The sequence below is a fragment of the Chiloscyllium plagiosum genome, chromosome 20, assembly GCF_004010195.1.
Source record: "Chiloscyllium plagiosum isolate BGI_BamShark_2017 chromosome 20, ASM401019v2, whole genome shotgun sequence".
NCBI lineage: Eukaryota > Metazoa > Chordata > Chondrichthyes > Orectolobiformes > Hemiscylliidae > Chiloscyllium > Chiloscyllium plagiosum.
In genome coordinates this window covers 60,703,033-60,720,635 of record NC_057729.1, presented here as the reverse complement: position 1 = coordinate 60,720,635, position 17,603 = coordinate 60,703,033, and the positions used below count along the sequence as shown (strand labels likewise).

The window sequence follows — 17,603 nt, the reverse complement described above, 5'->3', positions numbered from 1 at the left end:
GGTCCCGAGCATTTCAGAAAAAGGATTGTGTACTGTACCTTGCATTTATCCAAATTGAACTCCATCTGCCACCCCTCAGTCCATTGGCCCAATTGATTGAAATCCCTTTATAATCTTAGATAGCCTTTGCTGTCGACTAGACCACCAATTTTGATGTAATCCGCAAACCCTGGGTTACACGTAATATCTGCATTGGAATGGTGTTGCTGAACCCATTTTTAAGCAGCAGTTAATTGATAATTTAGAATCAAATGAAAAACTCCATTTATGTAGTTCACACTGTCAGATGTGCTGGAGGATGTCAAGGATGCCTTTAACAGGTAAGGAGGAGAACTAAAAGTTATTATTAATGTTGTTGGCTATTGACCAATAACTGAACCAAGCTACCTCTTCATTTTCTGTTTCTGCAAATTTAAATTTCTTTCTTTTTTTCCTTGGTGTACAGGAGACCGAGGAGATCTTGGCTGATGTGCTGAAGGTGGAGGTTTTCCGACAGACTGTTGCTGGGCAGGTTCTAGTGGGCAGTTACTGTGCTTTCAGTAACCAGGGAGGTTTAGTGCATCCAAAGACATCCATTGAAGACCAAGATGAGCTTTCATCCCTGCTTCAAGTTCCACTGGTGGTATGATACTTTCTTTATATTCCTCTGCCCATGTAACATTTCAGTTTTGCTCATTTTGAAGATGACGACCAGCAGCCTGTTGGGTGTTTGACTGAAGCTGACAAAGCTATCTTGGCCTCAGTCTGTAAACATGATCCTCCTCAGATTTTGTCCTCCTAACTGGCCCAATTATTGGTTCAATTGATTTCCTGTCAGTTGCACCTTTACCAATGTGGAGAGGGAAGGTGCCAGGAATAATATCTGGGAAGTGAGTTAGGTTGATGGTGAGATTGTGATGTTCCATAACCTTGAAATAACCAGATGTGGGAATAGATCACTATCAGACGAGCAATCATTCATACTGAATTCATCACTGACTGGATTCAGAATGCCTGGTTTGCGCAAGTCTCCCTCACATTCACACTCTCGCTCTACCTTCATTTATCTGTTTACCTTCTTGTATTTATTCAAGGGATATGGGTATCTCTGCTGGACCAATATTTATTCCCTGTCCCTAGTTGCCACTTGAAGTGGTGGTGAGCTGCCACATCCACATACCGTAAGTTGACCCATAATGACCTTAGGGAATTTTAGGATTCTGACCCAGTGACAGTGAAGGAGCAGTGATATATTTCCAAGTCAGGATGGTGAATGGCTTGAAGGCGAGCCTGCAGATGGTGGTTTTGCCATGTATTTGCTGTCCCTCTAGATGGAAGGGGCTGTGGATATGAAAGATGCTGCCTGAAGACCTTGCTGAAATTCTGTAAGGCCCATAAGAAATTGGAACAGGAATCGGCTGTTCGGCACCTCAAGACTGTTCCACCATTTTACGGTCATGATTATGCCCTCTAGTCCTAGACTCTCCCATGACAGGAAATGGTTGAGGCCAGAACATCTTGCTTTCAAAGAAGGGGTAGATACACCTCTTGTGGCTAAAGGGGTTTAGGAATATTGGGAGGGGGGCATTAGGACATTGAGCTCAATGATCAGTCATGATCATAATGGGGGAGCCGGGTTGAGGGGTCAAATGACCTATTGCTATGTTTCTAGCCCCTCAGCATTTACCCTATTCGGCCCCCTTACGAATCCGATTTATTTCAATGAGATCATCTCTCATTCTTCTAAATTCTAGTGCATAGAGTACCAACCTGTTCAACATTTGTTCATAAAACAACCCCTCCGGACCAGAGATAATCAAAGTGAACTTTCTCTGAACTTTCTCCAGTGAAATAATACACTTCCTTAAATAAGGGGACTGAAACTGCTCATCATACTCCAGATACTCCTTGTGGGAGGTGATGGACTCACCAGAGTCAGTTACAGTAAGACGGGGCTGCACAGTGGCTCAGTGGTTAGCACTGATGCCTAGCAGCACAGGGACCCGGGTTTGATTCCAGCATTGGGTGACTGCCTGTGTGGAGTTTGAATGTTCTCACCATGTATGTGTGGGTTTCCTCCAGGTGCTCCAGTTTCCTCCCATAATCCAAAGATGTACAGGTTAGGTGAATTGACTTAGATAAAATTGTCCCTAGTGTTCAGGGGTGTGTAGATTAGGTGCATTAGCCAGGGGAAATGAATATGCTAAGTAACCTCGCCGTCCCTGGCACCAGAGAGAGACATTGCACTATCCTGGAGTTATGTCTGTAGCTGCAGAAAGGCCAGTCTGTTCCCCTAACCCGTGGAACCCCATCACTGTCACTCCTGCTTTCTTCTTACTCCCCTCCTGTACAAGTCAGGTTGCTTGTGGTGCCAGAAGCTTGGCTCAGACTGCTCTCCCTTGAGGAAGCAGTGCTCTCATCAGCTTCCAAAATGGAAAAGCAATTTGAGAATAGGACCCCAGGGGTTTCCTACTCTCCCTGCCTGACTCTCTCTGACTGCGTGCTGGTCACCCATTCCCTTCTTACCTCCTTAACCTTGATCTGCAGTGTGCCCACCTGTAAATATGTTATCCACGTAACTCCCAGCCTTGAGTATGTGCCACTATGTCTCCAGCTATCCCCCCTCAAGCTCTGAAACACCAAGCTCACGCCTGTGCAGTTGGGAGCATTTCCTGCAGATGCTGTTATCCTGGATGCTGCTGGGGTCCATGACCTCCCACATGTTGACAGTGCAGTGTGAAACCTATCTGTCTGCCAGCGTACCTGTGTTGACCTCTTCAACCTAATGCCTTGTCCCACTGAACCCACTACCAAAAGAAAGATCAGCAATTAAAGTTGCAATCTAGAGGAATTTCTCTTGTTTTGTCAGCTGCTGGTGAAGCCAGTGACCTTGTTAGAATCTCTGCCACTGTGCTAACATGCATTAATTGTATCTGTTCAGCTTGTTGCCATGGTAACTGAGCAGAACAGCCTTTTCTGTTTTGTGCAGTGATGGTATAATGTGTTGATTGCCCTGTGTTGTGGTGATGTAAATGATGCTACAGGGTTTGTACTGAAGGAGCTGCCAGCTGCCTTCAACATGGGCCCCGAGATCAGGCTGCAACTGCTCACAGTCTCTCAATCCCCAGGGCAGGGGCAAATCTCAACATGGGGAGGGTGTGTGTGTGTGTGTTCTCACCACCTGCCACATTTCACTTCAGGTGGTTATATTATTCCCTCATATAACAATATGTTTATACAATCATAGGAACAATCGAAAGCCATTCAGCACATCGAGCCTGCTCCACCATTCAGTCTGATCAAATGCTTCAATGCCTTTTATCCACGCTATTTCCATAACCCATAAAGCTGCTTTGATGTAATCAAATATCCATAATCACATCACAAGAGATTTATAAGATAACAGATAGCAGCAAACCACAAGCAGGTATTGGGTCACATGAGGAGAAAGTGTGGACTGCAGATGCTGGAGATCAAAGCTGAAAAATGTGTTGCTGGAAAAGCGCAGCAGGTCAGGCAGCATCCAAGGAGCAGGAGAATTGACGTTTTGAGCATAAGCCCTTCTTCAGGTCATATGAGCAAAATCTTCATCAAAGATCAGTTTAAGAGTAAATTGAAGAAGAAATGAGTTAGAGACATGGAGAGATGTAGAAAGGGAAATCCAGGACTTGCAATCATTAAAGTGGGAGCTCTACACAAGTCTAATATTTGAGAAGCACAGATATCCCTCATATAGCTGGAGGATATTATAAAAGGTGGGGAAGATGTGACCATGGAGGGATTTGTAGGCCAGGATGACAATTTATTAAGGCACTACTCTGAGCACTGATATGTGTCAGCCAGCACAGATAGGTTAAAGGGATATATGGCAACGGCATTGGAGAATTTGGCTGAATTGAATGCAACAGTGCATTGGAGTTTCGGAAATCAGGTAAGAGATTATTGGAGTAGACGTTCCAGAGGTAACAAAGGCATGAGTAGTAGGGGTTTGAGCAGTAAATGAACTGAGTGGGTGATGGTATGGATGGAGGAGGAAATTGTCAATAGTGCCATGGACATACGGTCAGAGCTCATCTCCTGATTAAATGTGACATCGGTTGTGAGACTGGTTTAATCTCTCTGCCAGAGGAAGGTTTGGAGTGCAGAGCAGGGACTGAAAACAACGGCTTCTCGGTGTTAGACTGGAAGGGGAAAGTGCAAATTCATTGCTGAATGTCAGAGAATCAGTCTGAGAACTGAGTGACAGTGCGCAAGCAAAGAGCTGGTGTTGAGGCTTAGCTGGGCTTCTTTGTTCAAAACCAAACATTGTTTTGGATGATGTCCAGGGTTGGAATATAGATACAAATGGGAGGGATCAACAGTGGACCTATCTGGTTGAGCGGGTGGCAGGTGGGGCTGCAAGACTGCAGGAGTAACAATTTGCAAACAGGAGAGTAGGCACTGCTGTTGGTTAATAATTGAGATGTGCTGGAAGAGGATGGTGTGGTCATGTCAGAAACCACATACAGGTCAAGAAGGGCAGAGAGTGAAAGGTTAGCTTTGTCACAGTCACTCACACGGGATAGATGTCATTTGTGACTTTGATAGGAGCTGTTTTGGAATAGGATGGGAGGTGATGAGGGGTTTGAGATGAATATCTCATTGTTGAGAAAGGTTTGGGGTTATAAGACCATAAGAAACAGGAAGAGGAAGAGGCCGTTCAGCCCCTTGAGCCTGCCCTGGCAGTCAATAGGATCCTGGCTGATCTGGCACTGCTCACGCCCACTTTTCCGCCCTTTCCCTGTAACCCTTAATTTCCCCGACTGAAGAATCTGTCTGTTTCAGCCTGAAATATACAAAAGTACTCTACCCCCAAGGCTGTGTTAAGGGAGGCTTCAGTGATGGTAATGCCATTGAATGTTAAGGGGGGATGAATAGATTCTCTTCTTGGAGATGGTCATTGCTGGGCACTTCTGACATGAACATTACTGTTTACCTGACCGAGCCATATTGTCCTGATCTTGCTATGTCCAGTGTCTCAGGAGCAGTTAATGTTGCTGAACATTGTCCATACTGATGAAAGGGTGCTGCTTATCATTGAACTTGCGGTTTTTACATGATCCACCATCTGTCAGGCCAATCAAAATAGACTAATAATCTAAGTAGTGTAACACTTAGCGGCTCCCGGGTGAGCTATATGAAGTTGATGACTGTGGAGGTAGGGCCTGACCTTACTCTCTCTTCCTTTTGTCTTTGCCCCAGGCTGGTACAGTGAATCGTGGTAGTGAGGTTATCGCTAGTGGGATGGTGGTGAATGATTGGTGTGCTTTCTGTGGACTTGACACGACCAGCACCGAGCTATCGGTTATTGAGAGTGTTTTTCGATTAAATGAAGCCCAGCCCAGTGCAATTGCAACAAGTATGAGAGATTCACTGATTGAAAGGTGAGTGTTGCTCTTGGAAAAACACTGATGCAAAAATTTAAATTAAATGAAAAGTTTGAATTAGGTTCTGAAAGAGAGATTATGTTTTAGCCAGGACATCTCGACTTTGCAATGTTCTTGGTGTGTGTTGTGGATGTTTTGGTATTTTATAGTATCCATGTTTTTGTTTAATGATCGTACCATCTGTATGCAATCTGAGACACCGGGCCTGTTCATGTTGTCACACAGCAGCCCGTCCCCGTGGCGGTCCCTGTGTCACACAGCAGCCCGTCCCCGTGGCGGTCCCTGTGTCACACAGCAGCCCGTCCCTGTGTCACACAGCAGCCCGTCCCCGTGGCGGTCCCTGTGTCACACAGCAGCCCGTCCCCGTGGCGGTCCCTGTGTCACACAGCAGCCCGTCCCCGTGGCGATCCCTGTGTCACACAGCAGCCTGTCCCCATGGCAGTCCCATGATATGATGTGGTGTGCCAGTATTTAATGTTCATCTCCAGTTAGCCTAAAGGTTATGATGCATTCCACATTGAGCTAGAGTCACATTGAGGCCAAGAAGTAACAGGTCCCCTTGGAAGGTATAACTGAACAACTTACACTTTGAGATTGGAGGACGTTTCATTCTAAATTACCATGCTTGTTGAATTTGTCAACCTGGATTTGGGCATGTGTCCAGTCCAGAGCCATAACACAGAGATGGGGTGGTGATGGCCTAGTAGTATTTTATCACTGAACTGTTAATCCAGAGACCCAGGTCATGTTCCGAGCACATGGGTTTGAACCCCCCACGGCAGATGGTGAAATTTGAAATCGATCAAAATCTGGAATTAAGTATCAAATGCTGAACTCGAATCCTTTTGTCGATTGTTGGAAAAACCCATCTGGTTCATTCAAGTCCTTTAGAGAAAGAAATCTGTGTCATCCTTACCTGGTCTGACCTACATGTGACTCCAGATCCACAGTAATGTGGTTGACTCTTAACTGCTCTCTGGGTAATTAAGGATGGGCAATAACTGCTGGCCTAGCCAAAGATGCCCACATCCTGTGAATGACTAAAAATAAAAAACACAGCAACTATAACTCCTGCCAGTGCTGAGAACAGCAATGTGCCATACTAACCCTACTGATGTTGTCCTGCCCCAGTCAGATTAAGCTTTGTAGAGATTTGCATCCTCGCTGGGTCCAGCTCATCAGAAAATCCATATTTCTAACTGGATTATTTTTGTGGCTGGTTTCAGTTCTTAAACAACAAATTGGGCAAACCGTGTCTGACTAACTTGTGAGCTAAGAGGGTTGATGAGGGTAATGCATTTGATGTGGTGAACATGGGCAGCTGGCAAAATGTCACATAATGGTCTTGTAAGTAAAGTTAGAGGCCAAAGAGTAAATAAAACAGGATCAATCCGATGTTCATGAAAGATCATTGACATGAAAAGTTAACTCTGTTTTTCTCCACAAATTCTGCCTGACCTCCTGACTGTTTCCACCTTTTGTTCTTGTTAGATTTCCAACATTCACAGTATTTTGCTTTTGTATTCTTTACAGTGAATCCTCTCTGTAGCCTGTCCAATACCTTGATGTCTTTCCTAAAGTATGGAGTTCAGAACTGAACACTGGCCTAACCAGGGTTTGTAAAGCGCTAGACAGAAAAATAAAGGTCTGCAGATGCTGAAAGCTGAAACAAAACAAATTCCTGGACAATCTCAGCTGGTCCGGCAGCATCCGTGGAGAGAAATCAGAGTTAACATTTCAGGTCCAATGACCCTTCCTCAGAACTGGTTATGAAGAATGGTTGCTGGACCTGAAACATTAATTCTGTTTTATGTCCAGAGATGCTGCCAGACCTGCTGAGATTTTCGAGCAATTTCTGTTTTTGTTCCCGGGTTTGTAACGGTTTAAAATTATATTTTTTTTACTCTGTACCTCACTTTAAAAATGGAAGGATCCCATAATCATTTTTCACCACCTTCTCAACCTGTCCTCAGACATTCGGGTGTGTTCACCTCCTGGTCTGTTTCTGCTCTATCTTTACAAGTGTAACGTTTGGTTTATATTGTCTCTTGTCTTGCAACCAAAATGAATCCGTCTGCACTTCACTCTGTTAGTTCCACCTGCTGTGTCTGTCCATTTCACCAGCCGGTTTGTGTTCCCTGGAATCTGCTACTCTTCCCCTCACTGTTTACTACATTTCAGACTTGTATATCAACTACAAACTGTGAAATGATACCCCATATATCCAAATCCAGGCAAAGATATCAAAACAAGCAGCAATGTAACTGCAGCCTCTGAGACTTCCCTCCACTCTGAGAAATAACCATTCATTGTAAATCTCTGCTTTCTGTCCCTTTGCCAACTCCATATTCAGGTTTCCATTCTCTTTACACCCGTAGGCTTCAGTTTTGCTCATCAGACTAATCACAATCTCCAAGCGGTTAGGAGCCCTTTCCACCCATCATTTCTGTGCCATCTTTCTTCTTGTTTTGCTAACAAGTCTGATGTCTGATACTTTTATTGAATACATTTTGAACATTCATCACTGGAGCATCTGTGTTACTTCATCAAAGACTTTGATCAGGTTGTGTGTTCAGTTTCATTTCCTAATTGGGTAAATAATAAAATTAAATTGAATGTATCTGGTTTTGGGAGAAAGGAGAACCTTGTAAAGACCCCCAGCAGGTTCACTGATACCTGCCCTAATGCAGGATCATTGACCTCAAACATTGCTTCCATTTCATGCAGCACAAATACTGCTAGACCTGTGAAGAATTTCCAGCATCTGCAGTAATTTTCTGTTGCCTTATTCAATGCAGCCACCTTCATGACTTTAACCCTGTTAACGTGAATCTACACTGCACCATCTCCCAGACCAATTTCTTCCTTGAAAAGCAGAGCCCTGAATTGACGCTAATTCCAAATGTAGTCTATCTAGAGCTCGACAATTGAAGTCTAACTTACTGACTTCTGAAGTCAATCTTCTTAAGACTGCCCTTTTTGATTTTTGTTTGTGCCTGTGATCTGACTTTTTAATGCTTTGTGAATGCCGTTGCTTCTCCACAGCTTGTGTCTCACTGTTGATGAGGTAACTCTCTCTTGGTGTCTTTGTTGTGTACATTTCTACACTGGCAATCACAGCTGCTGGAAGGCAGTGGGAACCTGCAACCTTGAACAAAGTGCTGGAGAAGCTGAGCAGCTCTGGCAGCATTCTGTGGAGAGAAGCAGAGTTAATGTTTTCAATCTGTCTGTTCTTCAGACCTGCAAAATGTGCACACCTCTGTGTGGACATAGTGGAGTCTGGCCATGTGTGTTTAACCAGCGCCTTCATGATCCCACCTAGAAGCTACTGGAAATCAGTAATGTTCAGGGGAGGTACAACTGTTTAAACATCTGTTTACTAATGCAAAATTTATAAATTTTAAAAAAATTATGTTGACTGATATTGAGCTAACTCAGGTCTAGTGACTCAACTATCCAGTGTCTGTTTTGTGAAATTGTGCTCCATGCGCTAAACACAGGGATGGATTAAAAAAATCATTGACTTCTTTAGTGTCGGCAACTCAGCATCAAGCTTGGGACAGTGTCTAAGGTTCTCCTCAGGTTTGGTAGTTAGGCGCTGACTTTTTAAAACTCCAAGTGAAGTATTTTCAATCACTGAAATGTTGAGGGAACAGTGTTGATCTGACTGGCAGCAGATTCCCGTGGAATTAGATTAGATTCCCTACAGTGTGGAAACAGGCCCTTCGGTCCAACCAGTCCACACTGACCCTCCGAAGAGCAACCCACCCAGACCCATTTCCCTCTGACTAATGCACCTAGCACTATGGGCAATTTAGCATGGCCACCTCACCTGACCTGCGCATCTTTGGTGCTGTGGGAAGAAACCCATGCAGACACTGGGAGAATGTGCAAACTCCACAAAGTGAGAAGACGGGCTTATGCCCGAAACGTCGATTCTCCTGTTCCCTGGATGCTGCCTGACCTGCTGCGCTTTTCCAGCAACACATTTTCAGCTCTGATCTCCAGCATCTGCAGACCTCACTTTCTCCTCATGGCTGGAATCGAACCCGGGACCCAGGTGCTATGAGGCAGCAGTGCTAACCACTGAGCCATCGTCCTGCCCCCTGTTATGCTGGAGTCTGCAGAAGGGAGAACATTCATACCTGACATTACAGTCAGGGAGTAAACATCACCATTTTCAGTGAGCCTGGTTTTCCCATTCTGCATCGAGAGGCCAAGGATAATTTGTCTTGTGCATTGCTTGCTGTTCCTACAAGCAAAACTTTATGTTCCTTGTGTGAGTATGCCCAAATCCCACTGAACACCAACATTTTCAAGTTTCACAACTTGTAAAAATATTCTACTTTATTATTTTTATTTTCATTTGCCTACATTATATTCCACCTGTCTCTTTGCTGCCACTTGCACTGTCTATTTGACTCTAGCTTCTCCGTCCTGCGCACACTTCACCTTTCCACCTAGTTTTTGTTCTCTACATAAACATGATGACCAACTTTCACTTGTCTTGTCTCCACACCTCTGTAGTTAGGTTGAAGCCATTCAGCCCTATTTGTGGCATTTATTTACAATTGCAATTCAGAACTCTTTAATTTTTTTTGCTTGCTTCTTAGTCTGATGCATTGTTGTCATTAAATTACATCTGTTCCTGCCTCTTTCTGCTTATCTTTTCACTAATCAGCACACTGTTCTTATGTCTCTGTGTTCTCTTTAGATTTCTGCATCTCCTTTTCCCATTCCATTGTGCTCTTATTTCTGCCTGTTGACAATGGCCCTGATTATTCCCTGTTCCCATTGTCTGGCGCTAGGGAAAAGCCAGCCTTCTGCAGCAACTGCTGTGATTAGTGGAAGGGATAGAGTCCTGTTCCCAATTGTTCCAAAGCAATAGTGCAGCAACATCCAATACCAGACTGAACTGGCAGCATTACCAGTGGGAACAGAGCAGACTGTATATCAGCAGCAGCTTCAGCACTGCTTTGCCATGCACCTCATTAGCAGTAAAGTGGTGAACATGCAGTTAAAGCTGAACAAGTTTCTATATGACTGCTACTGCCTTGCAGCCCTAGTAGATACAAAACACTGAAATATCTGAACAGGTTTTAAAAGTCCACTTGAGGATTGAGATAAAAGATGGAATCCCAGTGTGTGCTCATCTCCAGTAGTCCTAATGTCATCCCACAATCCACGATCATTCTGTTCCAAGGTGAAACCGTTTAACACAATTTGCTGCCATAGCTATGTTTCATTTATCAGAGAATCCATCTACTTCTCCAGTTGCTGCATCAGCAATAACAACGTGCAGTAATAAAAAGGGAGGCTTTCATGTCTGTAGCACTATTCGCATACTTGGCACATTCCAAGGTGTTTTACGGATAATGAAGAATTTTTAAAGTGTAGTCACTGCTAACTCCCACAAACAGCAACAAAATAACTAGTATGGTAAATGGATATTTAGTGATGTTAGTTAGGAGACGAGAGGTTAATAAGATTTATTGTTATGAAGGAAAGACAAGACTAAATGCATTCTGCTGCTGTTAGGTGGGTGTTGAGAATGACAAAAATATTGTCATTCAAGCAGAAAATGGGATTGAAGGGAAAGGCCACAGCTGATTGAGAAATGTGCAGCAATCTGTAACAGTAAATTTGATCAACAACATTGAATTAGAGCACTGGCAAGTGTTTTTTTTTCATTTCTGAAAACCCTTTGTTAGCCTATATTCATGATCCATAAACAACCAGCTTTCCCATTGGCTTGATCGGGGTCAGGGTATTGTCACATATCTGTCACTAATTAAAGTGGCATTTTATTATCAAAAGATGGGCAGGCAAGTTCAGCTTTAACCTGTTTCCACTGCCCTACCTGCTATTTATGTAAATATTTGTTTCATAATGGTTCATGAAAATCTGACCCAATACTCCAAAGGGCCAGTTCCCAAGTTACTAACTGCAAACAGTCTTTTACTGCAGCACTTAATTACTGCAGATAAGCCAGGGCAAAGTTGACTTTCGGAGGGTCAGCGCTGAGGGAGTGTCACGCTGTCGGAGGGCTTTCTCTCTAAAGAGTTGAACTGAGGCCCTTCCAAGTGGATGGAAATCTCAGGTTTTGGGGATTTATCACTGGCATCCAGGCCAATATTTATTCTTGAACCAACACCACTAACACATTCTTCATGATTGTTGGAAAAGCAATGTGACTGCATAACAGACATCCAGAACTCCATGTCCACCCCCAATCATTGCTTCTGACTTTTGGTCAGCTTTCTGCCTTTCTTGTAGTCATCCTAATGTCATTGATATTTCTGTTTCTGCTCTAAGTTAGAGTGTTGTACAGTAGTGTTGAAGAGTTCTTGACAATTTGCTACAGTTGACATTGCTACTATAGTATGTTGGCAAAAGGAGTGGGCAGTGAGATCAGGGAAGGGCACCAATTATTTATGTCCAGGCTGGGGGTTTGCCCCATTGGCAGCTGCTGTTACTCAGTCAGCACGGTCCGGTCCGGTCTATTTGTTGGTCATTATTTTGGAGAGGTGACTGGGACCTTGTCCACGAACTGAAGACCATTGAGAACTTCCTGTTGGGAAGGACTGCCAAATTATTTTCCAATCAGGCACTTTTTAATTGGCCAGAGGCAGGTCTTTGAGGTTGTACCCCATGAGAGCTGCCAATCGCACAAGCTGGAAGTTTCAGTGGGGAGCTGGTACAGGTGTGTCACACAGCCAACCAAGGGTTCATATCACAAGGGAGACCAGTCCCAGGGTTGATATATGTCAGGGTTAATGTGGTGAAGGGAGGGGTGTGGAGGGAGATAATGAAGATTGATAGTTTTGGATTAGTGCCAACACCCACCCACACATGAATGTTCCAGTACCTGATGCTCTAGCTGTTTGCTTCGAGGCTGCTTTGTTTTCAGATCAGTATCACTGGTTCAGAGCTGCCTAAGACCGATCTCTGTGAATGAGCTAACCTGCAGTTGTTGCCTGGGTAACTCTAATTCTCCTTCTCTTCCACAGTTTAACATAAAGGAACAGGCATGGAACAAACCTCTGGAGGGCAATGTGCTGCTCTTCTATTTCGACAGAACAGACACGAGAGAGAGAGAGAGAGAGATCATTGTTTGCTCTGAACTGATTCACCATTCTTACTGTAACTCCAATCAATTTGTAATCACCGCAAAGCCACAATAGCCCATAAGTTGCCTTCTCATTGATTATTTAACCTTAAAGAACATCTGAATGTATAAGAAATGAGTGGGCAAGATTGTCAGTATGTTGATTAAACAAGTCACTCTGCTTATGAATAAATAAATCCTTGTTCTTTTAAGGATGTGCGTCATTCTACAGAATTGATGTGCAGTGATGACTCTATCAAATCGCACAGAACATTTGTGTCTTGAAGTGCTCTCCTGGAGAATCTGAGAATAGGCAGCAGCTCCGGAGTGTCTGGATGCCACTGGGAGGAGGTACCAATAATATTCTCACCCAGGCTTGTGAAAGCTGAAGTACACCACTGTCTCCTTCTGGAGATTACTGTGAGCAATCTCCAGATTGCCAGCTAATTTGTGCTGCATCTTGTTTATCCTGGTAACTGGTTGACCTGCTGTCTTCAGATGAGATGTAAAAACTTTATCAGCATAGCCTGAGAGCAACAGATGCAATAAATGAGGTTTGAGGGTATGAGGTAAATCTCTGCTAGATTTGGAATGATCCCTTGGGGCTTGGACAGAGGTGAAGGGGGAGCTGTGGGCACAGGCTTTGTACCTCTTGCTGTGGCATGGGAAGGTGCCGGGAGTGGAGACAGGGTTGATGGCAAGCGTGGACCTAACAAGGGAATTGCGGAGAGAACGGTCCCTATATAATACAGATAGGGGTGGGGAGGGAAATATATTTTTGGTGGTGTGGTCTGACTGTAGGTTGTGAAAATGGCAGATGATAATACGCTGGAATTGGAGGTTAGTGGGTGGAACTTGAGGACCAGAGGTATTCTATCCTTGTGGTTGAGGGGGTAGATGCAGGAAGTGGAGGAGATGTAATTGATGGCATTGCTGATCGCAAGGGGAGGGGAAATTATAGTCTTGAAGTAGGAGGCCATCATCCTCTGCCGTTTTCGACACCTACACTGAGACCCCACCACCAAAAATATATTTCCCTCCCCACCGCTATCTGCATCCCATAGGTACTCTTCCCTCCACAACTCCCAAATTAGGTCCACGCTTCCCACCAACCCTGTCTCCACTCCTGGCACCTTCCCATGCCACAGCAAGAGGTACAAAACCTGTGCCCACAGCACCCCCTTCACCTCTGTCCAAGGCCCCAAGGGATCATTCCACATCCAGCAGAGGCTTACCTCATATCCTCAAACCTCATTTATTGCATCTGTTGCTCTCAATGTGGTCATCTCTACAATAGAGAGACCGAGCACAAACTCACGGAACGGTTTAGGGAACATCTCTGCTCCGTACACGCCAACCAACCCCACCTTCCTGTGGCCATCTGTTTTAACTTTCCCCAAATAATGTCCATCTTGGGCTGCCTATACAAGGCCACCCACCAACTGATGGAGGAACTTCTCATCTTCCACCTCAGGAGCCTACAACCACACGGCTTCAACATTGACTTCACCAGTTTCCAGATCGCAGATCCAACCTTCCAGCTCAGCACCACTCTCCTGACCTGTACTACCTGTCCATCTTCCTTCCCACCTATCCACTCCATCCTCCCCTCCAACCTATCACCATCTACCTCCCCAGACCAGATGAAGGCTTATGCCCAAAACATCAACTCTCCTGCTCCTCGGGAGCTGCCTGACCTGCTGTGCTTTTCCAGCACCACACTTTAGCGACTCTGAGGACGACCCCCAACTCTAATGTTGTAACTAAAATACTTCACCTCTGCAACATTCTGAAGAATCTCCTCTGCACTCTCAACTAAGCTCACATCTATCCTACACTGTGATCAGAGTTAAATTTAATGCATTAGTTGTGACCTTATCATAACTTGATGATGCAGATGGTTAAACCTGATTTGCTCCTCCCAGGTGCCTTGAGCTTGTACTGAACTGCTGTCGCGGCACCGACTGTGTTATTACAGAGGGAGCTCCAGGATCCAGTGTTGCTGAAGGGAACAATGATGTAATTCCAAGTTGCAACAGTCTATAACTTGAAGAGGAATGTGTTGGTGTTAGAAACCCAGCTGATGCCAGTACTGGGCAACTCAGATTCTGGAGTTAAACCTGGTTATTTCATTAAGAAAGGTCTTTGTTGCTGTGGTCTTAGTTATTGATAGCCTTGTGTGAATATGTACAATGCACATTTAACAATAAAACAGGACCAAGGAGGATGGAAGTGACTAGCTGTATATACACAGTGGCTACAACAGCAGAGCAGAGGCTAGGGATACTGCAATTGGTAACCCATCTCCTAACACCTCCACTTCTACACAGTACAAATCAGGAGTGTGATGGAATACTCCTCACTTGCCTTGGCTGGGTCCAATCCCAACAACATTTAAGAAGCTTGACACCATCCAGGACAAAGCAGCCTGCTTCATTGCCACCACATCTACAAGCATCCACTCCCTTCAACCCCTGAAGCTCAGTAGCAGCAGCGTGTACCATCTACAAGATGCACTTCAGAAACTCACCAAAGATCCATAGGCAGCACCTTCCAAACCCACCCACAGCCACTTCCATCAAGAAGGACAAGGGCAGCAGATATATGGGAACAACATGATCAGGTGCATGGATGGAGGGAATGGCTAAGATCTTTTTCCTAGGGTAGGGGAGTCCAAAACTAGAGGGCATAAGTGAGAGGGGAAAGATCTAAAAAGGACTTGAGGCATAACTTTTTTATGCAGAGGGTGGTGCATTGATGGAATGAGCTGCCAGAGGAAGTGGTGGAGGTTGGTACAATTGCAACATTTACAAGGCATCTGGATGGATACATGAATAGGAAGGGTTTAGAGGGGTATAGGCTATATGCTGGAAAATGGGACTGGATTTATTTAGGAAATCTGGTCAGCATAGACAAGTTCTGTTTCTGTACTGTATGACTCTCTGACTCTATAACTTCCTCTCCAATCCACTCGCCATCCTGACTTGGAGATATATCACCGTTCCTTCAGAGTTGCTGGGTCAAATTCCTGGAATTCCCTCTATCCAATGACCCTGTATTGTGGGTCAAACTACATCTCATGGACTGCACCAGTTCAAGAAGGCAGCTCACCACCACCTTCTCCAGGGTAACTGGGGACAGTCAGTGAACAAATAAAGACAGTCATTTTCAGGCACTTGTATGCAACAAATGCCTCCTGCCATTAATTAACCTAATGATCTGAATGTTGTCCAGACCTTGCTGCATATGCACTTGTCTATGCTAATATCTGAGCAGTGGCCAATTCTGTGAATTTTCTTCCAGGAGGGTGTTTTATTTGACGTTGCAGTAACATAAGAAACTGGATCCGAAAGTTGTGGTATTGAAACATCCAACAGACATTTATGACAACTATATGTACAAGTGTTAACATTCACAGGCATGTATGTGCATTAATATTAAGCTCATAAGTTACAACTGAGTTACATGCTTTCAATTGCATCTTATGCTTGAAGTGGTCCTAAGGTAAGACAGAGTATGAGATCTTTCTGCCCTCGGGTCACGTGTCCATACAGCTATCACACCATCACTGGGTCTTTTAAAGTTGTCCTGACCATGACATTTTTTATATTCATTCATGGGATGAGGGCATCGCTGGCTCGGCTGGGAATTTATTGCCCATTCCTAACTGAGGTTGAGAGTCAACCACATTGTTGTGGGTCTGGAGTCATGTAGGCCAGACCAGGTAAGGATGGCAGTTTCCTTCCCTAAAGGGCATTAGTGAATTAGATTTATTTTTTTGCAACAATCAACAATGGGATTCATGGTTATCATTAGACACTTAATTCCAGATATTTATTGAATTCAAATACTGCCATCTGCTGTGGCAGACTCAAGACGGGTCCCCAGGACATTAGCTGGGTCTCTAGATTAATAGCTCAGTGATAATGCCATAAAGTCATCGCCTTCCCATATGTGTATACACAACTAAATGGGGTGAGGGGTTCACTTGTAGGGGAAAATTAAAAACCATGAATTAAAGGAGGATGTAAAAGTACAGAACTCAGGAGAGGTTATTACAATCTCCAACACAAACAGTGTCTGGAAAGGGTCAGGAGTCAAATTTCAAACACGCTGGACAAACGAATGACACTGAGCAGAGGGACAATTAATACAGGACTGATGGTGTTATATTTGAATGAGCACAGTATAAGGAATAACGTAAATGAGTTTGTGTTGCAGATAGAAATTGGCAGGTATGACATGGTGGGCATCACGGAGAAGTGGCTGCTAGGGAGTCGGGTTTGGGAGCTAAATACTCAAGAATATACATCCTATCGAAAAGATAGGCAGGTTGGCAGAGGGAGTGGGGTTGCCTTATTAGTAAGAAATAAAAATAAATCAATAATAACAAAGTAGAGTCAGATGGTGTAGAATCTGTGTGGGTAGAATTGAGGAATTGCAAAGGTAAAATTATGTACAGGCCTCCAAACAGTAGTCAGGAGCTGGGGTGCAAGATATATCAGGAGATAGAAAAGATGTGTAGGAAAGGCAGAGTTACAGTGATCATGAAGGACTTCACTGTGCAACTGGACTGGAAAATCAGGTTGGTAGTGGATCACATGGATAGGAATTTGTGGGATGTCTTGGAGCAGCTTGTGGTGGAGCCCACTGGGAACAGACAATACTGGATTTAGTGTGCAATGAGACAGACTTGATAAGGGAGCTTAAGATGAAGGAACCCTTAGAAGGCAGTGATCATGCCTTGGTTGAATTTTCTCTGCAATTTGAGAGGGAGAAGATAGAATCAGGAGTAACGGTATTACAGCTGAATAAAGGCAACTCCAGAGGGAGGAGCTGGGTAAAATTGACAGGGAGAGGAGCCTAGCAGGAAAGACAGTGGAACAGCAATGGCAGGAGTTTCTGGGAGTAACTTCGGAGAGACAGCACAGAGTCATCCCGAGGAAAAGGAAGCATGGTCCAGGGAGGATGAGGCAAACATGGCTGACTAGGGAATTCAGGGACAGCATAAAAGCAAAAAAAAAGCATATAATATGGTGAAGGGCAGTGGGAAACCAGAGGATTGGGAAGCTTACAAAGACCACCAGAGG

At 44.4% G+C, this 17,603-nt stretch overlaps 1 protein-coding gene across 1 annotated transcript in view; it reads left to right on the top strand.

Annotated features, from left to right (window-relative positions):
- The window catches only part of eif6 (eukaryotic translation initiation factor 6), a 77,277-nt gene extending 64,721 nt beyond the window's left edge, over positions 1–12,556 (top strand). Inside the window, exons 5-7 of the mRNA XM_043710986.1 lie at positions 446–622; positions 5,221–5,402; positions 12,416–12,556. Of these exons, the coding sequence (XP_043566921.1) occupies positions 446–622; positions 5,221–5,402; positions 12,416–12,425 (369 nt within the window). The 3' untranslated portion in view covers positions 12,426–12,556. The remainder of the gene's footprint in view (positions 1–445; positions 623–5,220; positions 5,403–12,415) is intronic.
- Positions 12,557–17,603: the final 5,047 nt, after the last annotated feature.